General features: G+C 43.3%; 1 protein-coding gene across 8 annotated transcripts in view; it reads right to left on the reverse strand.

The window, feature by feature from the left end:
- The window catches only part of LOC140471196 (ADP-ribosylation factor 3-like), a 52824-nt gene continuing 27574 nt past the window's right edge, over positions 1-25250 (reverse strand). For 3 of the 8 annotated variants that reach the window (XM_072567094.1, XM_072567095.1, XM_072567096.1), the window contains exons 6-10: positions 7910-7972; positions 3876-3963; positions 3533-3566; positions 2303-2373; positions 1-231 (exon numbers count right to left, since the gene is read on the reverse strand). In XM_072567094.1, coding sequence (XP_072423195.1) covers positions 14-231; positions 2303-2373; positions 3533-3566; positions 3876-3963; positions 7910-7972 — 474 coding nt within the window. In that variant the 3' untranslated portion in view covers positions 1-13. The other 5 variants (XM_072567099.1, XM_072567098.1, XM_072567101.1 and 2 more) reach the window with 5 other exon arrangements.

A 25250-nucleotide genomic window follows, 5' to 3' on the forward strand; every position in this document is an offset into this window, starting at 1 on the left:
TTTTGCAGAAAAATTATTTATTTTTTGCTTTGCTCTTTTTCTCCTCTTTAAGTTTCCTTTTGGAGATTTTTGGCGCATTTGCTTTTAGATAGAGATAATAGCCTATTAGACACAAAAGTCCAGGGACCAGCAGCACGCAGGCGATTGGAATTACATTGTCCATCATTTTCTTCCAGTAGGTTGACTTCACCAAACTAATCAACTCTGTCTCAAACAACAATACAGAATCTCCTGAAATACAAAAAAGTAACGTTCAAAACTCAATGTCCAGTTACATTGAGGACATTGCAGCACTTAGCAACAAAATACCAGTCGACTTCGGAAGAGGAATACAAAGTAATTCCACTGTCAATGAGAGTGAAATGTGTGCTGTTCCATTCATTATTTTGACTTTGGGTTGTTGTATTCAACCGGTCTTCCTTTAAGCTCAAGTAGAACTCTGACATTTCCATGGTCTCTGAGAAACTTAGCTCTCTTTTGAGCCAAACACTACTTGCCCTGTCAGCAATGTTTAACTGTTTAAGGCATAAGCCTGACCTGTCCCTGGGAGGTTCTTCCAGCACCCATCCCATAATCTTGGGCAGGGCACCAGAAATATCTTGCAGTTTTCTAGATGTTCTCAGTCCAAAATGTAGTTTCCAAGCTCTCTCTCAATTGCTTCTGTCCTATAGTTCTGTTTGCTTCGAGGAACACTTCTGCTATGTTGCAAAATATGGCATTCTATACCATTGTTGTTTCTTCCCAGACCCTCACTATATTGAAAGCAAAACTATTATATTCTCCTACCCTTTCCAGGAACACTTTACTCTCAGCCTGCAGGTTTTTAAAACCTTGCCTTATTAGCATTTAATTGGAGGTGTAGTGGGCAGTAAAGAAGGTTACCTCAGATTACAGTGGAATCTTGATCAGATGGGCCAATGGGCCGTGGAGTGGCAGATGGAGTTTAATTTAGATAAATGCGAAGTGCTGCATTTTGGGAAAGCAAATCTTAGCAGGACTTATACACTTAATGGTAAGGTCCTAGGGAGTGTTGCTGAACAAAGAGACCTTGGAGTGCAGCTTCATAGCTCCTTGAAAGTAGAGTTGCAGACAGATAGGATAGTGAAGAAGGCATTTGGTATGCTTTATTGGTCAGAATGTGGAGTATAGGAGTTGGGAGGTCATATTGCGACTGTACAGGACATTGGTTAGGCTACTTTTGGAATAATGCGTGCAATTCTGGTCTCCTTCCTATCTGAAGAATGTTGTGAAACTTGAAAGGGTTCAGAAAAGGTTTACAAGGATGTTGCCAGGGTTGGTGCTATAGGGAGAGGCTGAATAGGCTGGGGCTGTTTTCCCTGGAGCATCAAACGCGAAGGGGTGACCAGGTAGAGGTTTTTCAAATCATAAGGGGCATGGATAGGATAAATAGACAAGGTCTTTTCCCTGGGGTGGGGGAGTCCAGAACTAGAGGGCATAGGTTTAGGGTGAGAGAGGAAAGATATAAAAGAGAACTAAGGGGCAACTTTTTCACGCAGAGGGTGGCAAGTGTATGGAATGAGCTGCCAGAGGAAGTGGTGGAGGATGGTACAATTGCAACATTTAAAAGGCATCTGGATGGGTAAATGAATAGGAAGGGTTTGGAGGGATATAGGCCAAGTACTGGCAAATGGGACTAGATTAGGTTGGGATATCTGGTCGGCATAGATGAGTTGGACTGAAGGGTCTGTTTCCATGCTGTACATCTCTATGACTCTAATTACATGTTCTTCCTTTATCCTAGCCAACATTTAACTTTTCTCAACTCTTTACTGTCATCCAACCATTTAGTCTTTTCAGCAATGGTTTCTCAAAGTAGTTGAAAACAATATTCAGTTTTCTTGAGCTAAAGATATACTGATGACATAATTATGAAAAACGTGAAATAGCAGGAGCAGTATTTATTCCAAAGATACAGGTTGTTCTGCTATAGCATGCGTTTCATCAAAGTGAATTCACTGTAACGCGATTGATGAATTGGGGGGACTGTTTCTAAAGTGCGGACTTTTAAAATGTGCATTGGTTGTAATGTGAATACATCGCCAACACTTTAAACGCTGTTTCTGAGGTGCAATTTTTCTATAATACAGGGTTGTATAAGAATGCAACCATTGTGTTATAAAAGAACTTCTATAATTGGTAATCATTTATGTCAAAGGCACTACGTCAATATAAAATTATTGATTAGGATTGCTGTAGAGTCCTGAAGTACTGCTATTTAAATAAAATGCTTCTTAAATCAGAACTTAACGTGTGTAGCCAGGAGGTGGAACCAGATACATGCCTGGAATGGAGGGTGGAAAGCCTCGTTTCCCATACGCAAGGTTAGATGGAATTGTTAACTTCCTCTTCTCTCTATAAAGAAAAAGACTCCTCATCACTTTCCAAAGACAGAGGGGGGAAAAGTGATCTTCAAATCATGCCACAGCTAGTATGTAGATCATGGCGTCAGAGTCAACCTTTGAAGGTTCAAACAAAATGCTTCCAAAACAGGGGGTTAATTTATATGCTGAGTAGGTAGCCATCCTCTTGAAAGATGAAAAAATGTTTGTTTGTCAGCCATGCATGGTCTTGCTCTGCATGGGTGTGTCGTCTGGCAACTCAATCCCTGTTGCCTGCTTGATTCCATGTGCTGGCATGTAAGATGCGTACAACTTGAAAGAAACTTTGAGCTGAGAAATGGATTTCAACTCCTACTGACTTCTGTCCTAAATATACATTTATTAGCTGAAAAATGGGAGGGGGATCAATTTACATGCTGATTATAGTCCTCAACATGGATTTTGGTGTCCAAAACCAAGGGTCATGTTATATGACAGACTGAGTTAGTTACTGTGATTCACAGTATATAGATTACTAATGGGTCTGAGATTAATAGACTCTTCTTATAAACAGTTAGAACACTGTGGTTCAGTTTATAAAGTAGCTTATCATTAATCAATGTGCAAAGGTCCCTGGTTCAATTCCTGCTCTGTGCTGACTGCCACTCACAGCATGCTGAAGGTGTAAAGGGAAAAACTTGCCATGGTTCCTTTCTCTTATTTAGTCTTCAAAAATGCAATCAGAAATGCAGGATGAGGATGGAGCTCAGCTAGCATGCCTGCTGTTTCTCACTGTTGAGATTCAACACAAAGAATAGACTCTTGGATGAGACACTGGAGAAAAGCTAATTCCAGTGAAATTGAACTCCACCAGGGAGTCAACAGTTTCAGACTAGGAATTAAGCTTGATTGTAATCATTCAGATGCACAGGTCGAAGATAAACAGACACTAACTATTCAGGATTGCATAAAGAAAGGGTACTTAAGTGAACAACTGGAGGGTTGGTGGTACCAATGGGACTATAGCCCAGCAAAAGCACTTGAGAGGACAGCAGGGGTGAACAAAACTCAACCAGACAGACACAATATTACTAACATCTCTGAATTTAAAACCAATTAATTCATATTGCAATATTCCTACATTTGCCTCAAACTGTAATAATAAATTAACATTACAAATCACATTGACTTACCCAACACACATATCAAGGAGACCCTGTTCCAAACCTATCGATAGAAATGCAGTCAGATTTAAATTCTCTTCAAACACATTTGCACTTATAGTTTCAGAATTGGAACAGTAATATTGAAATACCTGAAATCAAAATGTGGTTCTTGATCTCAGTGAAGGTTTTTATGTATGGATTGAAGCGAGAGTCAAGTGAGAGTCAAGCGAGAGACTTTAGCGAGAGTCAACATTTATAGTACCAAATGAGGGCAAGCAATTGACTTATTCTTGGGTCAATCTTTGTAATAGTATGTAGGATGCATTTCTTCAGCACAGTCTCATTGCAGCAGCAGATTGTCACATTTTACCTGGAATAACTTGCTTTTTGCCAAGTTCAACCACCAGAGGATCCCGGATTAAAGAATTATCAAACAAGGTTCCATCTTCCAGCTTCCCCTGAGAAACAGAGTAGGAGAAGACAGTGCATCAATTCTCTTACAGCCATAACAATGCACAGAGTTAGATCCACTATTCAACATAATTATAAGTAGTAATCTCTAGTGTCCAACAATATCCCACAGTTATCTCTCGCTATCACATTGGGTATCCTCCCAATATTTGAAATAACCCAATGCAAAAAGATCTCCAACATCACTAATAACCTCAAGTTAACTCACAATAACCCAAATGAAACCAATAGCAGTATTTCCAATAACTCATACTCACCATATCTAGAATATTACCAGGGTTTACCATGGAATTTGTACCATGGTCAATAATAGTGGAAATGATGGATGATATTTAGAGTGATAATAAATATCCAGAAAATAAGATGAACAGATAAGAAAATGACTGACATATATGCAAATTCTGTGCCCTTTTCTTGTGACCCACATACTGTCAACAATTCTCAATGCCATTGCACAGGCATGTGATTTACATCAGCAGTCAGGTGTGGTACAACTGAGGTTATTATGTGCAGGAATTCCAGGTTCAGGAGAGCATTTAAGATTAGCTTCTGCCTGTTCACAGCCTCAGGATGTCCCGAAGCATTTTATAACTAATGAAAGGCTTTTAAGTGTGGGCATTATTGTAATATAGTTTAAAATGCTTTTGATTACTACCCTTCAACCCTGGTGACAGCAGTGTGTACCATCTACAAGATTCACTACAGTAACTCACCCAGGCTCATTGGATTGCAAACCCATGACCACTTCAATTTAGAAACAATCAGGGCAGATACATTGGAATGCCACAATTAGGACATTTCCCTCCAAGCTATTCATCACCCTGACTTGGTAAAATATTGCAATTCCTTCAGTGCCAATGGGTCAAAATCCTGAAACTCCCTCCCTAACAGCATTGTGGGCACCAGTCAAGAAGGCAGTTCATCACAACCTTCTCATGGGAATGTAGGGACAAGTAACAAATGTTAGCCCTGCCAGTGAGACCCACAGAGTCATAGACGGAAGAAGACCTGACTCCAGCATGGAAAAAGACCCTTTGGTCCAACTCATCTATGCTGATCAGATATCCTGAATTAATCTAGACCCATGTGCCAGCATTTGGTACATATCCCTCTAAACCCTTCCTATTCATATACCCATTCAGATCCCTTTAAATGTTGTAATCGTACCAGCCTCTACCACTTCCTCTGGCAACCCGTTCCATACACGCATCACCCTCTGTGTGAAAAAGTCACCTCTTAGATCCCCTTTTTAATCCTTCCCCTCTCACCTTAAACTTATGCCCTCTAGTTCTGGACTCCCCCTCCCCGGAGAATAGACCTTGGCTATTCACTCTATCCATGCCCCTCATGATTTTATAAACCTCTGTAAGGTCATCCCTCAGCCTCCAACACTCCAAGGAAAATAGCCCTAGTCTCTCCCTATAGCTCAAATCCTCCACCCTGGCAACATCCTTGTAAATCTTTTCTAAATCATTTCAAGTTTCGCAACCTTCCTATAGGAGGGTAACCAGAATTGCACACAATATTCCAACAGTGGCCTAACCAACGTCAGGTACAGCCACAACATGACCTCCCAACTCCTGTACTCAATACTCTAACCAATAAAAGAAAGCATACCAAACGCCTTCTTCATTATCCTATCTACCTGCGACTCCACTTTCAAGGAACTATGAACCTGCACTCCAAGGTCTCTTTGTTCAGCAACACTCCCCAGGACCTTACCCTTAAGTGTATAAGTACTGCCCTGATCCTTTCCAAAATGCAGGAAAACAACAAGAACTCTGCAGTGGTTCAGTGCTTTGAGCATCGAATCCAAAGTTCCTCAGACTCAAAATTGAAGCTTTGCTATTTTGACCAATTTTCTGAGAACACACATCACTCATTTTCCCATCCTTCATGCAATGCTTTGCACTTGTCTGTAATTAAATGAAGCTGCCCACATACTTATTTCTGAGCTGTCTCGTCAGGTCTATTGCTCCATACAGTCAGAGTTATACAAGGAAACAGGCTCTTTGGTTCAAATCATTGATGCCAACCAGATATCCTAAATCAATCTAGTCCCATTTGCCAGCATTTGGCCCATGTCCCTCTAAACCCTTTCTATTCATGTACCCATCCAGATGACTTTTAAATGTCCTCTGGCGGCTCATTCCATACATGCACCACCCTCTGCATGAAAAGTTACCCCTTAGGCGCCTTCTAAATCTTTCCTTTTTCACTTTAAACCTGTGCTCCCTAGTTTTGGACTCCCCTACCCTGGGAAAAAGATCTTACTTATTCACCTTATCCATGCCCCTCATGATTTTATAAACCTCTAAAAGGTCACCCCTCAGCCTCTGATGCTCCAGGGAAAATAGCCCCAGCCTATTCAGCCTCTCCCCATAGCTCAAATCATGCAATCCTGGCAACATTCTTGTAAATCTTTTCTGAACCCTTTCAAGTTTCACAACATAGGGTGAGAGGGAAAAGCTATAAAAGAGATCTAAGGGGCAACTTTTTCACACAGAGGGTGGTACATGTATGGAATGAGCTGCCAGAGGAAGTGGTGGAGGCTGGTACAATTGCAACATTTAAGACGCATTTGGATGGGTATGTGAATAGGAAGGGTTTGGAGGGATATCGGCCAAGTGCTGGCAAATGGGACTAGATTGAGTTGGGATATCTGGTCGGCATGGATGGGTTGGATCAAAGGGTCTGTTTCCATGTTGTACATCTCTATGACTATGACTCTATCTTTCCTAAAGCAGGGAGGCCAGAATCGAACACAGTATTCTGAAACTGGCCTCACCAATATCCTGTACACCCACAATATGATGCTCCAACTCCTTTACTCAATGCACTGACCAATAAAGGTAAGTGTACCAAATGTCTTCTTTACCCCTGTCTACCTGCAATTCTACTTTCAAGAAAATGTGCACCTGCACTCCAAGGTCTCTTTGTTCAGCAACACTCCCCAAGGCCCTACCATTAACCGTAAAGGTCCTGCCCTGATTTGCCTTACATAAATGCAACATCTTATATTTATCTAATTTTTCACTGTACTCCTTGCACTGGATTTTCTATTTCTAAATAAAGGATTTTCTATTTTAAACTCCATCTGCCACTCCTCGGCCCATCTGATCATGGTCCCACTGTACTCTTGAGATAATCTTCTTCCCTGTCCACTACACCACCTGTTTCGGTGTCATCTGCATAGCTCCTTTATTCATGTCCAAATTGTTTATATAAATGACGAAAAGCATAGGACCCAGTATCCATTTGGTGAACAAAAACAGAAATTGCTGTCAAAGCTCAGCAGGTCTGGGACCATTTGAGGAGAAAAATCAGAGTTAACGTTTCGGGTCCAGCGTCCCTTCCTCAGAACTGGCGAGTTTTCTGAACCCGGGTCATTCCTGTCATCCCGGATAGAGGGCAAAAAGAAAGTGGAACTCACGACTTTCCCAAACCTAAATATGAACCGGCTTCCACTAAACGTGGATGGAATATTGCACTCAGTGCTGGCTACAACTGAATCCATTTAAGATGCAGAGCTAGAAGCGATATGGACGCTACATGTTAGGACTGACGTGTCCATTTGTCACTTGCTCTGAGTTTCTGATCACTGGATTATAAACTTTTCCTACAAATATGCTCTAAACCTAACTGAGTGACCGTTAGTTTCGAAATGGAATAAAACCTTGCGATAACACTTTATAAGTAATACTTTTCTACTTCTTTGCCTGTACTTTACCGGTGGGAAAGGGGATATTTTAAAAGGATTAAGGAATATTCTTGCTGACGTGTTATTATAATCAGAAACCTCCACCCCATCAGCCAATGGCCTCCAGATATGCAAAGCTTCTCAGGTTTCTTATGTCAAATATCAAAAAGTATCAAAAACATTTTCGCTTACGCGAGCATTTGCTCGAAAGGAAACGTGCGGTATTTTCTTACAGTGTAGTGGATGTGAAGAGTGTCTCCAAATGCCGACACCTCAGGACAGCCTTCGGGTTTCAGCTTTTTTTCAAAAAAAAAGAAAAACATTTGGAGATCAGAAGAAATACAGGCAGGCGTTCTGCTTCTTTACCGGTTGTCAAATTTCAAATGCTACACTGAAAGTAAACGTTTCCACAGCAGATGGGCTTTAAAAGAAATCTGCTCACCAAGACTTCCACTTTCAGTTCTTGCCCTTTTTCATCTTGGCTGGAGGTTCCGATAAGTAAGGCAAGGATCAGAGATAGGAGCGCAGCTCTGCTCATTTCTGCCCAGAGAGAAAGTGAGTGAGCGAACCCAGTTAACACACACACAGATGTACACCTGGATCACAGCCCAGTCTTTCCACGGCTTTGGGAGGCAAATTGCGGTCCTCCACTATCCCGGCAGTCTCTTACCAGCAAGCACCGCCTAACTCCACTGGTGAATGTCAGGGTTTCAACTAATTTCCTTCCATTCTGGGCTGCTGCTGCACAGCCTTCACTTCTTCACCTAGTCAGCCGCTTGGACGTGCCCTACGTTCCAACAGTGGAGAGCCCCACTGGAGGGACGACTGTAAAAGGGCTCCTTCCCTTTTCCATTGGGACTTTGGGGTGGAGAGTGTTACACGCAGCAGTCCCATAGAATGGCAATTTAGGTTCCACTGGGTACCCAGCCACATGTAGTTTTAGTCGCCTGGGGGGAATAGGTTTTCATTTGCAGCCACTGTTTAATGTCTTAAAAGGGGCTCCGTTTAAAACGTTGGCGCCACTTCACCCCGAGCCTCCCGCTCCATGAGATTGTGTGTTTGTGGATGGGGTTGGCGGGGGTGGGGTGGGGCTGAGGGTAGGATCAGATAGGAGAACCTCCTCTTGGTCTTGGTCAAAGTAGCCATCAACAGGTCTCGAGGCTTGTAGGTCTATGGAGGCGCTTGTAGTACCCGTTCGCCCCTCTTCCATGGCTATGTCCACGCTTCATTGTGCATTGAGGGGAAGCACATAGTGTCCACTGGGAGGCCTTTAGACCATCACCTTCGATAACAAAATTGTATTAAAATAGTGCTAGGTTTGCCTCCAAGTTTTTTAAAATTTTCAGTTGACTTTTGTGGCTCAGCAAGGGGTGTTCCAGCTGAATTAATGTTTTATTCTAAAATCCACACTTTTTCGTACTCTAGGCAGATGGAAATGTAGCAGCGGTGCTCTCTTTCTAAGATGATGGCAAAGCATACAGGTCCTCTGATTCTCATGCATGTCTCTGTTGGGCAGAAAGAACTGGTGGTGGTTTAAGCTGAGGGCCACCACACCACACCTTGATGTGATTGTCATGCCACTGTGAGTCCTCAAATGGACCTTACCACTGCAGACACCACTACTGACACTGGTGACCCAAATTTGACTCCTCGATTGCAAGTCTGCCTCAGGCGCAGCTCACTGATGTAGCTGCTGATGGCGCCAGGTCTTGTACTGGGCTCAAACTCACCCCTGTGAATTTGTGCTGGATGCAGATGCTGCTAGGAAGCCAAACTCGTCTCCACTACAGCAGCCATGAGTCAGCACTAGGAGCAACTTGTCAATGCAGAAGCTACCACAATCCGTGCTACTGGATTGTAACCAAGCTCTTCACCAAGAGGTAAGTAAAACAAAAAGGGTAAAAAACGGAGAAGATTGAAAAAAAAACAAACAAAAATATGGATAGAGTAGATGAGCCCTGGGCTCAGAAGCCCCACTCCACTGCCATCTTCATGGTAATTAGGAGACAGTGAGGACTGCAGATGCTGGAGAAATCAGAGTTAAGAAAATGTGGCACTGGAAAAAGCACAGCAAGTCAGGCAGCATCCACGGAGCAAGAGAGTCAGCGTTTTGGGCAGGACCCTTCTGGAGGCCTGCATCTTTTCCAGCACCAAGCTTTATCAACTCATCTTCATAGTAACGTAAGCCAGTGCAGAAATTGAACCTATGCTGTTGGCATCACTTTGCATGACAAACCAACCAAATTGTCCAGTCAAAATGCTCAAATGCATCCGCCATCTATGGACACTGACATCCAACATATGCCAGTCTCTGTACATCATGGCACATCTCTGATCCACTTGCAATTTAATTCTGCGCTCGAGTGTCTCAGCAACTATCAATGGAATGTAGCTGCAAGGACATGGTGTATAGAAATCGGCATCAAGTTCACAGATTGAACCAGGCTGCTTGCTTGCTTACTTAGCACTTTCCTCAACACACGCACCATCCTTGCCTTGCCACACCTTGGCCAGAGCCTAAAGGCTCATAGTACTGCTGTACGATCTGGCTTTTAGGCAGAAACAAAGCCAGGAAGCTTGACAGAAGTCATATTTAAGGGAGTGGCCATTGTGCCATACAGCTCATTGCTACATCATTCTCATGCCTGTACCACATGTCAGCAGCTTAGGTGGCAAACTCACTATATGTGCTGCAAGGAAACAACCATGTCTGAGGGAATGGGAGCAGTCCTCACTCAAGTCCAGGGAAGTAGCCATCAGTGAGAGTATCCCAGCATAGTAGTCAAGGCTGTCGTCTGGTATCAATCCAAACACTTGGGCACGGTCAAGCATCCAATTAGGGCTCAGGGTTAAGAGGCTCACACCTCTACAGTTCGGGGAGTGGGCAGTCCTGTGGGTTTACAGCCATCAGTCCAGGGATTACAAAAAGACAGTTGAGGAGCTGTCAGGGGTCTGGCCATGCCTCATTCACGGCTCTCCAACAAAATCGCTAAGGGGGTTGGGCCCTAGTCAGTCATGGGAATGTACCTACTAAAATATTCAGGGGGAACTGATGCTTCAGGAGGGACACGTGGAACCTGTGAACCCAATTTGGATACAGAGATCATAACAATAGTGAGTGGGATAAGTAAGATGGGGTAAGCAGGACTTTTGTGGCACAGTAACAGTGTTCCCTACCTCTGGGTAGGAGGCCTGGGTTCAAAGACTGTCTACTCTAGAAGTAGGTAATAACGTAGCTGATTAAAAATATTTGTAAGGCACAGGGAGAGATGATAGAATACAGGAGGAAATAGGCCCACACAGCTGAGTAGGCTTCTGGGAACAGTGCACTGACACACTGGAATATTGACAGATTTTACCAAGGGTGTGAGGTTTGTTAAGTGGGCAGATTGAAAAGCTGAAGGGAGTTGACAGTCCTCCCTATCAGGTAGGAGATGTCGATGTTTTGGTGTTCAGACACAGAAAGGGTGGAGCCTGGAATTCTGTCTGACGAGTACCCAATTGTCCACACAGGCAAATAGCTGAACTTTTGACACTTTAAACCTCCAAGGCCAGTCAAACATACAGAAGACGCAGACATGCTGAATGTGCAGGGCAAAAGGGAGGACTGCAGATGCTGGAGATTAGAGTCAAGCTTAGAGTAGGTGCTGGAAAAGCACAGCAGGTCAGGCAGCATCTGAGCAGCAGGAAAATCGACATTTCAGGCAGGAGCCCTTCATCAGGAATGAGGTTAGAAGCCTCGGTGGTGGAGAGATAAATGGGTGGGGGTGGGATTGGGGAGAGGATAGCTGGGAGTGCAATGGGTGGATGGAGGAAGGGGTAAAGGAGATAGGTCGGAGAGGAGGGTGGAGCAGATAGATGGGAAGATTGACAGGTGGGACAGGTCATAAGGATGGTGCTCAGCTGGAAGTTTGGAACTGGGGTAAGGTTGGGGGAGGGGGGGAAAAAAAAGAGGGAAAAGAGGGGAAATAAGGAAACTGGGGAAGTCCACATTGATGCTGTGGGGTTGAAGAGTTCTGAGGTGGAAGATGAGGCGTTTGTCCTCCAGGCGTCGGGTGGTGAGAGAGTGACGGTGGAGGAGGCCCAGGACCTGCATGTTCTCAGCAGAGTGGGATGGGGAGTTGAAATATTTGGCCATGGGGCGGTGGGATTGATTGGTGCGGGTCACGGAGATGTTCCCTGAAGCGCTCGGTGAGGTGTCCAGTCTCCCCATTGTAAAGGAGACCACATCAGGAGCAATGGATGCAATGAATGACATTTGTGATGTGCAGGTGAAACTCTGATGCTTGTGGAAGGCTCTTTTGAGGCCTTGGATGGAGGTGAGGGAGGGGGGGGGGGGGGGGGGAGGTGTGGGTGCAGGTTTTGCAATTCCTGCAGTGGCAGGGGAAGGTGCCAGGAGGGGAGAGTGGGTTGTTGGGGGATGTGGACCTGACCAGGTAGATCACAGAGGGCACAGTCTTTGCAGAAAGCGGATAGGGGTGGGGAGGGAAATATACCCCTGGTGGTGGGGTCCATTTGGAGGTGGCAGAAATGTCAGCGGATGATGTGGTTTATGCGGAGGTTGGTGGAGTGGAAGGTGAGGACTGGGGGGGGTGGCACGGTTGGAGGGGTGGGGTTTGAGGGCGGAGGTGCGGGACGTGGAAGAGATGTGTTGGAGGGCATCTTCAACCATGTGGGAGGGGAACTTACAGTCTTTAAAAAAGGAGGCCATCTGGTGTGTTCTGTGGTGGAACTGGTCCTCCTGGCAGCAGATACAGCAGAGATAGAGAAAGGAATATGGGATAGCATTTTTACACCTCCTCCCACCCTACCTCCTGTAATAGAGGCAGCTGTGGGAGTCGGTGAGTTTGTAAAAAATGTCGTTGTTGAGTCGGTTGTCGTTGATGGAGATGGAGAGGTCCAGGAAGGGGAGGGAGGTGTCAGAGATGGTCCAGATAAATTTAAGGTTGGGGTGGAATGTGTTGGTGAAGTTGATGAACTGCTCAACCTCCTCGTGGGAGCACGAGGTGGTGCCGATGCAGTCATCAATGCTGCAGAGGAAGAGGTGGGGAGTGGTGCAGGTCTAACTGCAGAAGATGGATTGTTTTACGTAGCTGACAACGAGACAGGCATAGCTGGGGCCCATGCGGGTGCCGATGGCTACCCCTTTCAGCTGGAGGAAGTGGGAGGATTCGAAAGATAAATTGTTGAGGGCGAAGTCCAGTTCAGCCAAACGAATGAGTGTGGCAGTGGAAGGGTACTGGCGAGATTGTGCACCCTTCTTGGTTTGAATGGCCAGGATGGCAGGTAGGCTGGAGGAGAATAGCTCAGCCATCCCTGAAATGTGCTGTGGAGGAGATTCTGGAGAACCTGTATGTGCTCCTGCTGGATATTTATTGGCACCACTTTTGTCTCTGTGTGAAGAAGGGGTACCTAGAGTGAAATTTAGCTTCCTTGTCCATGTACCATTCTTTTGTTGCTAATGGCTAGAGCAACAAACTGCAGGTCTGTTTGCGTATCTAGCAGATTCTGAGACTGTTGAAGCTGGCCCTCTATAGCAATTGTCAAACTGTCCATAGCAGCAGCCAGACAGACAATGACATGTCTGGAGGCAACATCCTGATTGTAATGCTTCAGTCCTGCATCCTTTGTGTCAGGTGGCCTAGTGTCCCCAACAAACCTACATGCTGCTCTGGTGTCTGGCCATTCATTTGATCGAAGTCCCTGATCGCCCTAGCAGCTGTGTGATCTCCAGCAACCTCGGGCTTTTCTTCCTCTGCCAGCTGTAGAGATATGGCAGCAAAGTGCTCAACAGGCTAGGCTTTCATCTCCGTCTCAGTAAAACATAAACAGATCGCTATGGAAACTCAGCAGGTCAGGCAGCATCCACGGAGAAAAAGCAGAGTTAATAATGAGTCAGGTCTTCTTCAGCTCTGTATTCTTGTAAATGATACTCTTCAACAAAGTGTCTCCTTTTTTCAGCAATATACATGTTCTGTACTACCAAATGACTATTTGGATTAGATGCAGTCAGATTAGCTGAAATGGAGGGGGATAATCAGCAATAGAAAATCAGAAGGCAAATGATTAGATGCTGGGGGATTATTTCTTTCCAGAGTTGTTACCCTCTATTAGATAACAAGTTATTACAACACCTTAGAAGAGAACTTAAACTTTCAAATAAAGCACACCATATTGTTTAAGCATCTTAGTAAAATGTCTTATGTTAAAGTTGCTCTTTAATTGATTTGTTGCAATGAATCCAAGGCTATTGTGATCTCCAGAACCTTGTTCTACACAACGCAAAACGTTTGTTGAACTGGGCCTAGATTTTTTTCTTTGGGCAGGAGTTAGAGGAGAGTGTGGATAAAGAGTGGTTGCATAATTAACTTGTGAGTTTGATGGCCATCACTTAGTCTTTGATTTACTCCAGTCTGAAGAGATGAAACTAGAGATTGATACCCAGGTTAAAAATGACAGTATTATAAAGCAAGTAGTCATTCAAATCTCTGATCTAATTGAAATTCAAATCTGCTGCAGAGGTTTGATTTAAGTAAATTGAAAACAATAAAATTTGAGGCTAGATCTCAAAAATTTACTAAATTATAAATCCACAGAATTTCACTCAAATTTTCCCTTTGAAATTTAGGATGGAAGAAATGATTCTGTAAAAGGGAACACATCTGATGGTAGCAGAAGAATTCAGAAGCTACATCTAGCTTCCTCTTAAGTGTGCTGGTTTAAAGAAACCAGATAGAGTAAAGTCAAGTTTTATCAAAATAATAATAAATGGAAAGAGATTGTAAAAAAACAAAATGAAAAGACGAAAGTAATTGGACTAAAGTCCAATTCTATTAAAAATATAAAATCAGATTCTTCTCCTCTCTCTTGGTAAACCTAATTGAAAACCAGACTTAAGTATATGAAACTAGAATTCTGCCTCCAGTTTAATAATTTTAGAAAAATACTTAAAGGAATAAAGTGCTGTGCCTGGCAGCAGTTTCTTCCTCACTTGATGCAAGGGCAGCAGTGCAAGACAGAGCCATTAACATTTGCAGAGTGAAAAGCAGAAACTAATCCAGGATTAATGTCAGAGGTACAGAGAGAGGAAATATCCCAGGAGGATTTGGGGTGCTCAAAGCTAATTTAAGATGGTCAAAAGAACTACTTTAAAAATTCAATTAGAAGTGTACATTCTTTTTGGAGGACAAACAAACAAAGGGAAAACAAAACATTCTCCTGTCCCAATAGCTTGATGGGAAGTTAATGTAGCAGATAGATGGGTTTCAGTGGGCACATCTTCTCATTTACTTTTCTAATGTTTTATCAAGTTTCCCCTTCTATTAAAATAAAAGTTGTGTAATTTTAATGTCTCTGTACCTCATCCTGTGCTGATAAAGGTAAAACACTGTTGGCTTCTCTGCACTGCAGTCTGATCAATCTTAAGAGTCTATTGTATATATTTGTTGGACATTCACCAAATAATTTCAATGATTGCGGAAGTTCCTGTGAACTATAGAGCAGTCAAACAGTTCATTTACAACCTCAAAAAGGGAAAACAAGCTCAGTGTGATTCCAAATGAGCACAATAGTTAATGAGAGATCAAACGTTAAAGATATTTAGAGTCGCTTTTACTGACAGTCTGCTCTGACTGGAATTTCAACCACTTCAGTAACAATTGTGCAGAGTGTAAACTTGCTGGAACATTAGCACTATCCAATAACAGAACATGATCATACAAGCAGGCAAAGGAATTTACAGCGTGGGGAGTGGCTTTGTTGCAGATACCAAAAAAATTAATTGATGGACAGAGATATTCCAATCTCCATTTGGAATGGTGTCAAACCTCATTGGAATTTCTCTATGGAATCAGGAGGAAACATTTTTTGAAAAAAAAAAATCAATAATTGGCCAAATTTAATCCTTCCTGCTAGCCTCCTTTGAAGGCATAGCAATACAACAAATCTCCCTTGAATATTACTTGCCATAAACATAACTAACTGGAATCCACCTGTATTATTCAATAATTGGAGATTCCAAGTAAGGGAAATTACAGAGAAAGAACACATTCAGCCCAAAATGTGTGTTTCCAGCACGAGATGCAAAATGGAAGGTAGGTTGTGGGAAGTATAATAATATCTTTCTAGTACTTTCTTCCACATGTACATCACTGGTTTCATAAAATTTCCTGCAAATTATCAAAATTATAGAGTTTTAAGTCACTATACAAGGGCACTTGTCAGTTTACAGCACTGTGTTTCAATAGGTAGCCAGTTAAGCGGGAGGCTTTGTGATGTCCATCTTCTTAATTATGTCTGATGAAGTGAACAGCAGTAACATGTCAGGAGATAGCAACATTCTACCACACGGATGGCAATACAATCTACCATCTCCAAAATCAGGTGATAATCTGTAAAAATGAATAATTTACAAAAACAATACCAGAAAATGAATCAATTCAATCCATCCAGTATTCAGCTCTGCCATACTGTACCTCCTTTGACAATCCAATTAGAGCAGGGTTCATCTGTATTGCTTGAAGAGAGTTATCAGACCTCAAACTAAAATCTTCCATTCTAGTCATAGTGATCGCAAAAGCCTTTTAAACAGCATGAATCGGAGAGGTGATTTACTTTTATGCTTCCTCTTCTCCAAAAGTCAATCACGAGGGTAAGATTTGGGCCAATCAAGGATAGTAGTGGGAAGTTGTGCGTGGAGTCAGAGAAAGGAGAGGCTGGTAGGTATAGGGAATGCTGGATGACTAAAGAAATTGAGGGTTTGGTTCAGAAAAAGGAAGCATATGTCAGATATAGACAGGATCGATTGAGTGAATCCTTAGAAGAAGAGTACAAGGCAGTAGGAGTATACTTAAGAGGGAAATCAGGAGGGCAAAAGGGGGACATGAGGTAGCTTTGGATTCTCCTTCATTCTATTTGCCAAAGGGTTTTTACAAATACATTAAGGACAAAAAGGGTAACCAGGGAGAGAATAGGGCCCCTCAAAAGATCAGCAAGGCGGCCTTCGTGTGGAGCCGCAGGAAATGAGGGGGAAGATACTAAATGAGTATTTTGCATCAGTATTTACTGTGGAAAAAAGGACATGCAAGATATAGAATGTAGGGAAATACAGTGACATCTTGAAATATTCATATACCCATCCAGATGCCTTTTAAATGTTGTAATTGTACCAGCCTCTGCCACTTCCTCCGACAGCTCATTCCATACACGCACCACCCTGTGTGAAAAAGTTGCCTCTTAGGTCCCTTTTATATCTTTCCCCGCTCACCCTAAACCTATGCCCTCTAGTTCTGGACTCCCCCACCCCAGGGAAAGGCTTTGTCTATTTACCCTATCCATGCCCCTCATGGTTTTATAAAACTCTATAAGGTCACCCCTCAGCCTCTGACACTCCAGGGAAAACAGCCCCAGCCTGTTCAGCCTCTCCCTGTAGCTTAGATCCTCCAACCCTGGCAGCATCCTTGAAAACCTTTTCTGAACCCTTTTAAGTTTCACAACATCCTTTCAATAGGAGGGAAACCAGAATTGTGCACAATTGCCTCACCAATATCCTGTACAGCCGCAACATGACCTCCCAACTCTTATACTCAATACTCTGACCACAAAAGGAAAGCATACCAACTGCATTCTTCACTATCCTATCTACCTGCGACTCCACTTTCAAGGAGCTATGAACCTGCACTCCAAGGTCTCTTTGTTCAGCAACACTCCCTAGGACCTTACTATTAAGTGCATTTGTAGGATCTCTTTAGATTCTCCTTAATTCTATTTGCCAAAGCTATCTCATGTCCCCTTTTTGCCCTCATGATTTCCCTCAAGTATACTCCTACTGCCTTTCTACTCTAAGGATTCATTTGATCTCTCCTTTCTATATCTGACATATGCTTCCTTCTTTCTCTTGACCAAAACCTCATTTGTTCAGTAGACCTATCAGTGAACCCAGAGGACAGGGCAGAGGGATTGTTTATGAAATTTTCCTGATAGAAACTAGGTGCTCGAAGGTCCCCATCATTGTCTAGTTGTCACAGGTTGGGATTGGAATTTGGTCACATCAAATTATGACGACTAGAAGCCTTCGCAGCCAGAGGTAGATTCTGTTCCCTGTTCTTAATTGCTGTCCTCAGCAATTGACAGCTTTTTGGACTGCACTTTGTCCAGTTCCTTCCCTAACTTTATTACTATGGGTGACCCTATCATAGGGGAATCAATGTTTCGGGCATAAGCCCTTCTTATGGGCTTATGCCCGAAACGTCGATTCTCCTGCTCCTAGGATGCTGCCCGACCTGCTGTGCTTTCCCAGCAACACATTTTTCAGCTCTGATCTCCAGCATCTGTAGTTCTCACTTTCTCCTAGTTGACCCTATCACAAGAAAGGAGCTCCCAATATTACTTGAGAGCCCAAGTCTCTACCAACAATTGGTGGAGATGCACAGAGAAGTGGACATTGAGAGAGAACTCTTCATTAATTCACTTTTAACAACTTGTGAATCTGTACCCCTAGACCAGTTTACTTCCCTACCCCATTTCAAAAAAAAAACATATTTGCCAAGAACATGGCCTGCTTAGTTCTTCCTTCTGGATCCATTACCTCTCACTTTTCTACGTAGAAATCCATATACTATTGGGCACGTGCGTTCTGCAGGTTTAGAAACTTTTTAAAAAGAGAAACTGCAACAAGACCAGCAACTCCGATAACTGGCATTTATGTAGTACCACCAACATAGCACAAAGCCAATTTCATATTCTCCATAACTTTTGAAGTTTTACTTGTGACTCCAGAGTGCAATACTGACTAACAATAGTCCCAAGCACCCAACCTTGTATTTGATATTAAAAATCAGTTGGCATGTTTCAAAGGGAAGGCAGGGAGTGGTCTCTTGGCTGACATATTCTTCCCTGAACCACGAGCAATTCACTTCAGTGGTATCTGCGAGCAGTATCTACTGGCAAAATGGATGCCATACTTGCTTACACAATCGTGGCTTCATTCCAATTTACCTCACGACATAAAGTGTTTATCGTCACTGGGTGGGGCAGTGAAGGTCTTATACAAGTGCTTCCCTTTTCTTCCTCTATAAGTAATGTGGTGGTAGCTAGTTTACAAAACAAATATAAAAGCACCCGCCTCTGCTTTTTAAAAAAAAACTTCCACTAGAGAGACCTCGAAATAAAAGACACAGTCATTTTTACAAAATGAGAAGCAAACTCTATTTTAATCAATAAAGAAGGACATTTCAGCAGAGTATACTTACTAGAAATATCTTGAGAAAGTCAAGAGTGGTGTTGGTGAGCCCTACTTCTATGGCAACAAGAGGAATCTGAATAATTCTTCACAGGGGCTGCTGCTATTATGCCAGTCTTCAGCCTTTTGTGCACTTCCTCCTCACAAAAAAAAAATGCAGTGTTTCCCCACTCTCCCTGCTTACATACCACTGTCAGTTGCTGTGCATTCAAAAAGACAGAATGGCTGAAACCTCTTGTGATTTAATGTGATTACTGCCTGGGTCAACACTGTTGTGACATGTGATGTGGAGAGGTTGTACTGGAACAATGTAAACAGGTTGAAAGTGAGAGACAGACAGATGAGCGATGACTGGTCTGAATAAGGCAGAGACGGGAATGGCTCCGAAACCCCTGCTCGGTCTCTGCTTGTACCAGGGAGAGATGGACACGAGCAGCATCAGGATCCAGCAGCTGATCAAACAGAGCACCAGTACGGCAGGGAACTTTTTCCTGTCAGTCATCTGCTGGATTAGCAGAGAATGAGATTAGTGGTGAGGAGAGCCCAAAGAGAGTACTTTCTGGTTTATTCAGCCCCGATTCTAAAGGATAGCTTCAGCAATTGGCCCCTCGTCACGACTCTGTATAGTGAGAACCAGTTAAGTAGTAATCCCCCTCACCTTAGAGTGAAGTCAGACTTAGATAAAATGACCCAGACCCATTGAAGCCCAGTAGGCGAAAGGGAGTACTGCAGGTGCTAGAGATTAGAGTCAAGTGTGTGGTGCTGGAAAAGCACAGGTCAGGCAGCATCCGAGGAGCAGGAATATCGACGTTTCAGGCAAAAGCCCTTCATCAGGGATGAGACTAGGAGCATAGGGGATGGAGAGATAAATGGGAGGGTGTGGGGAAGGTAGCTCAGAGTGCAATAGTGATAAGTCAGAGGGGAGGGTGGTGCGGATAGGTGAGAAGGAAGATTGACAGATGGGACAGGTTATGAGGACACTGCTGAACTGGAAGGTTGGAACTAGGGTAAGGGGAGGCAGGGGAAATGAGGAAACTAGTGAAATCCATGTTGATGCTGTGGGGTTGGAGGGTCCAGAGGCAGATGGCGAGGTGTTCTTCGTCCAGGCATCAGGTGGTAAGGGAGTGGTAATGTATGAGGCCCAGGACCTGCATTGAAGTCCAGGCCATTAACACTCAAGTGGGTAGCTGTGGAATGAGTTATGCAGGGAAGCCTCGTGTTAGAATCAGCTCAAGAACACAAATAATCTGGAGAGAGAAGAGTGATCAGCTGTATGGGTAGCAGCGGTTGACAGAAATTGGAGGAATGGCAAATGCAGCAAAATGCTCAATGACAGAGAGCGATGGGCAACTGTGAAATGGGTACTGAGTCATTGAAAAGGAGCGTGGCCCTTACCACTTGCACAACGTCAGAAGTCACATGACACCAGGTGGACTTCACCTGATTGAAGGAGCAGCTCTCCGAAAGCTCGCGATGCCGAATAAACCTGTTGGATTATAAACCTGGTGTCATGTGACTTCTGACATTGTCCATTCCAGTCCAATACCAGCACCACAACAGTGTTAGCCAAGATGGGAAAGACATGGGCCAGAAGAGAAGTATAGTAGTGCGAAACTTTAAGCAGAGTGCAAATAAAAATCTTTTTTTAGCCAAGTGTGACTGGAAGTACGTCATCCCAGGTACCAAAGTAAAAGATAGTCACGAGTGAGGATATTTCTGGGAAGGCAGGGACAGTAGTAAAATAACCCCAGTTAGGCTACTTCCCACTCCCAGTGGCTCAGTTACCTGCAAGTTGGCAAAGACAAGAACAGAATCTTACAATTCCTCAAGTAGGTGAGCACTTTACACATAGCTCTTTCCATCACTAGAGTGCAGGCAAGAGTTATAGCTGGTAGAAAAGGCAAATACGATGCAATTAGGCAAGATTTAGGATACATAGGATGAGGGAAGGAAACTGCAAGGGATGGGCACAATTGAAACATGGAGCTTATTTAAGGAACAGCGACTGCGGGTCCTTGATAAGTACGTACCTGTCAGGCAGGGAAGAAGTTGTCGAGCACAGGGGCCATGGTTTACAATGAAGTTGAATCTCGTCAAGAGGAAGGCAGCTTATGTTAGGATGAGGTGTGATGGCTCAGTTAGGGCACTTGAGTCAAGTTAGCTAGGAAAGACCAAAAGGAGAGAGCCAAGAGGAGCCAGGAGGGGACATGAGATCAAGGAAAACCCTAAGGCTTTCTATAGCAGGAATAAAAGAATGACTAGAGTAAGATTAGGGCCAGAGTAGAGAGTGTGTTGCTGGAAAAGCACAGCAGGTTAGGCAGCATCCGAGGAGCAGGGAAAAAAAAAATTGACATTTCAGGCTGGAGCCCTTTATCAGGAACTCTTCATCAGGCCCTAAGATTAGGGCCAATCAAGCATAGTAGTGGGAAGTTGTGCATGGAGTCAAAAGGAGATAGGGGAAAACACTACATCAATATTTTTTGTCAGTATTCACACACTAGAAAAAGGCAATGTGGTTGAGGAGAATACGGAGACACAGGCTACTGGACCAGATGGGATTAAGGTGCATAAGGAGGTGGTGTTAGCAATTCTGGAAAGTGTAAAAATAGATAAGGGCTGGATGGGATTTATCCTAGGATTCTCTGGGAAGCCAGGGAGGAGATTGCTGAGCCTTTGGCTTTGATCTGTACGATGTCATGGTCTACAGGAATAATGCCAGAAGACTAGAGGATTGCAAATGTTGTTCCCTTGTTCAAGAAGGGGAGTAGAGACAACCCTGGTAATTGTAGGCCAGTGAGCCTTACTTCGGTTGCAGGTAAAGTGTTGGAAAAGGTTATAAGAGATAGAATTTATAATCATCTAGAGAAGAATAAGTTGATTAGGGATAGTCAACACGGTTTTGTGAAGGGTCGGTTGTGCCTCACAGAGTTCTTTGAGGTGACCAAACAGGTGGATGAGGGTTAAAGTGGTTGATGTGGTATGTATGGATTTCAGTAAGGCATTTGATAAGGTTCCCCACAGTAGGCTATTGTACAAAATAAAGAAGCATGGGATTGAGGGTGATTTAACGGTTTGGATCAGAAATTGGCTAGCTGAAAGACAGAGGGCGGTAGTTGATGGGAAATATTCATCTGGAGTTCAGTTACTAGTGGAGTACTGCAAGGATGTGTTTTGGGTCCACTGTTGTTTGTCATTTATAGACAATGACCTGGATGAGGAGGGGTTAGTAAATTTACAGATGACACTAAGATCTGTAGAGTTGTGGACAGTGACGAAGGATGTTATAGGTCACAGAGGGACATAGATAAGCTGCAGAGGTGCCAACTGGAGTTTAGTGGGGAAAAGTGTGAGGCGGTTCACTTTGGAAGGAGTAACAGGAATGCAGAGTATGGGCTATTCTTGGTAGTGTAGATGAGCAGAGTGATCTCTGTCCATGTACATAGATCCCTGAAAGTTGGCACCCAGGCCGATATGCTTTCTTAACAACCCTATGCTGTGTTCACTTTTATTGGTAGAAGGATCGAGTTTCAGAACCATGAAAGCATGCTGCAGCTGTAGAAAACTCTCCTGCAGCCACACTTGGAGTAGTGCATACAGTTCTGGTTACTGCATTATAGGAAGGATGTGGAAGCTTTGGCAAGGATTCAGAGATTTACTAGGATGTTTCTTGGTATGGAGGGAAGGTCTTATGAGGAAAGGCTGATGGACTGGAGGCTGTTTTTTTGGGAGACAGAAGGTGGAGAGGTGACTTAATTGAGACTAAGATAATCTGAGGGTTAGATAGGTTGGACAGTGAGAGTCTTTTTCCTCAGATGACGATGGCTAGCATGAAGGGGACATAGATATCAGAGGTAGTTTCTTTCCTCTGAGCAGTAGGGGTGTGAAATATACTGCCTGCAACTGGAGTAGACTTGCTAATTTTAAGGGCATTTAAATGGTCATTGGGACCAGAATGGAGTAGTGTAGGTTAGATGGGCTTCAGATTATTTTCATCGGTTGGTGCAACATCAAGGGCCGAAGGGCCTGTACTGTGCTGTGCTGTAATGTTCTATAAGTACCTCATATACATGCCCTGGCATTGTCAGTGACAAAGATCAATGCCAAAGACATTTTTAAAAAAGCAAGGCATGGTAAATGTGTCTCCTCACATCCTCACCAAGTTCTTTGCCAAGTACAGGAACTAAATTTCCTTCAAGTCTTCTCAAATTATACATCAGTCATGAGCCACGAGGAGGCCATTAGTTAGAAAAGTCTTTTTTAAAATTCAACTCCCAAGACGAGTTTCTCATTCTTTTATGTAGGGAACTACCTTCCCAAACCCATCAAAACCCTAACTTAATTGAGTTTTTTGAAGTAGCAACAAAAAGGATTGATGAGGACAGAGCAGTGAATGTGATCGATGGAGATCAGCAAGGCATTTGACAAGGTTCCTCAGGGTAGATTGGTTAGCAAGGTTAGATCAGAATACAGGGAGAATTAGCCATTTGGATACAGAACGGGCTCAAAACAAAAAGGTAAAAAGGTGGTGGTGGGGGGTTGCTTTTCAGACTGGAGGCCTGTGACCAGCGGTGTGCCACAATGATTGGTGCTGGGTCCACTGCTTCTCGTTATTTATACAAGTGAGTTGGATGTGAACATAGGAGGAGTGATAAGCAAGCTTGCAGACGACACCAAAATTGGAGGTATAGAGAACAGCAAAGGTGGTTACCTCAGCACAACAGAATTTGATCAGATGGACCAAGGAGTGGCAGATGTGGATTTTAATTTAGATAAATGGGAGGTGCTACATTCAGGGCAGGCTTGTACACTTAAATGGCAAGGTCCTAGGGAGTGTTGCTGAACAAAGAGACCTTGGAGTGCAGGTTCATAGCTCCTTGAAAGTGGAGTCTCAGGTAGATAGGATAGTGAAGGCAGTGTTTAGTATGTTTTCCCTTATTGGTCAGAGCATGAAGTATAGGATTTAGGAGGTTATGTTGCGGTCATACAGGACATTGGGTGGGTTAGGCCATTATTGGAATAGTGCGTGCAATTCTGGTCTCCCTGCTGTAGGAGAAAATGTTGTGAAACTTGAAAAGGGTTCCAAAACGATTAAGGATTTTGCTGGGGTTGGAGCTATAGGAGAGGCTGAAAAGACTGTTTCTCTGGGGCATCAGAGGCTAAGGAGTGACCTTTGAGGTTTATAAAACCATGAGGGACTTGGACAGGGTAAACAGACAAAAAAGGTCTTTTCCTTGGGGTGGAGGTGTCCAGAACTAGAGGGCATAGATTTAAAGTGACAGAGGATTGGTTTAAAACATGGGCCTAAAAAGGGGAACTTCTTCACACAAAAGGGTGATGCATGTTTGGAATGAGCTACCAGAGGAAGTGGAGGAGGCTGGTACAATTAAGACATTTAAAAGGCATCTGGATGGGTACATGAATAGGAAGGGTTTAGGAGGGATATAGGCCAACAGCTGGCAAATGGGACAAGATTAAATTTAGGATATCAGTTCACCTTGTCCATGCCAACCAGAAGGGTCGGTTTTGATGCTGTACATTTATGATTCTAACCCACATTCCAATTACTCCAATCCTGTCTCATCTTTTACAAACCCAACTCATTTGATTCACTCCATAGATGCTACCAGACCGGTTTCTCAGTACTTTTTCCAATTTAATACTCGAAACCTTTTCCATTATCCACAGTGGCAGAACATTCAACTTTGACTCTTCTCTGGAATCCTCAATCTCGCCACAACGCTAAAGAGATTAAAACCCATCTCTGACCAGGCTTTCTGTTAATTCTAACCTCTTTATTGGTTCACTTTTTAAAAAAAAATGTTGACCTTTGATGCACTATATGTGTCAAAGCTGCTGATGCTGCAGCACAGACCTATGCATGTGACATTGAGCCACAGTGCATTACAAATGACAAGTATTAGCCCCAAAGCAAAGAATACAAACAAGCGGAGTTATATTTTCAGGAAGTTAGAGATGAGATCATTTTGACTCAAGTGACAGTTTGAGTAGCACAGATACCAGAGGCACTGGAGTTACAATATGTAGCCTATTTTCAGAAAGGTTTTATGACCATACGCTCTTCCTTGTCTTCTACCATCCTATGCTTCTATAAATAGTCAAAATGCAGCTGTTTGGCCCAACGTGCTTATGCTAGCTCTTTGAAAAAGCTGTCTAACAGTGTTCGAGTGCACATGGGTAAGTTGTGATGATAGTTAAAAAGAACTATTTATTGGGGTTCATTCAGTTCTTAGTGATAACCACAAATTGTGCTCATTCCTAATTTTACATTACAAGTGTCTTGTCATTGAAGCATTTTTGCAGAAGATCGTTCAATT

Source organism: Chiloscyllium punctatum, chromosome X, assembly GCF_047496795.1.
Source record: "Chiloscyllium punctatum isolate Juve2018m chromosome X, sChiPun1.3, whole genome shotgun sequence".
Taxonomy (NCBI): domain Eukaryota; kingdom Metazoa; phylum Chordata; class Chondrichthyes; order Orectolobiformes; family Hemiscylliidae; genus Chiloscyllium; species Chiloscyllium punctatum.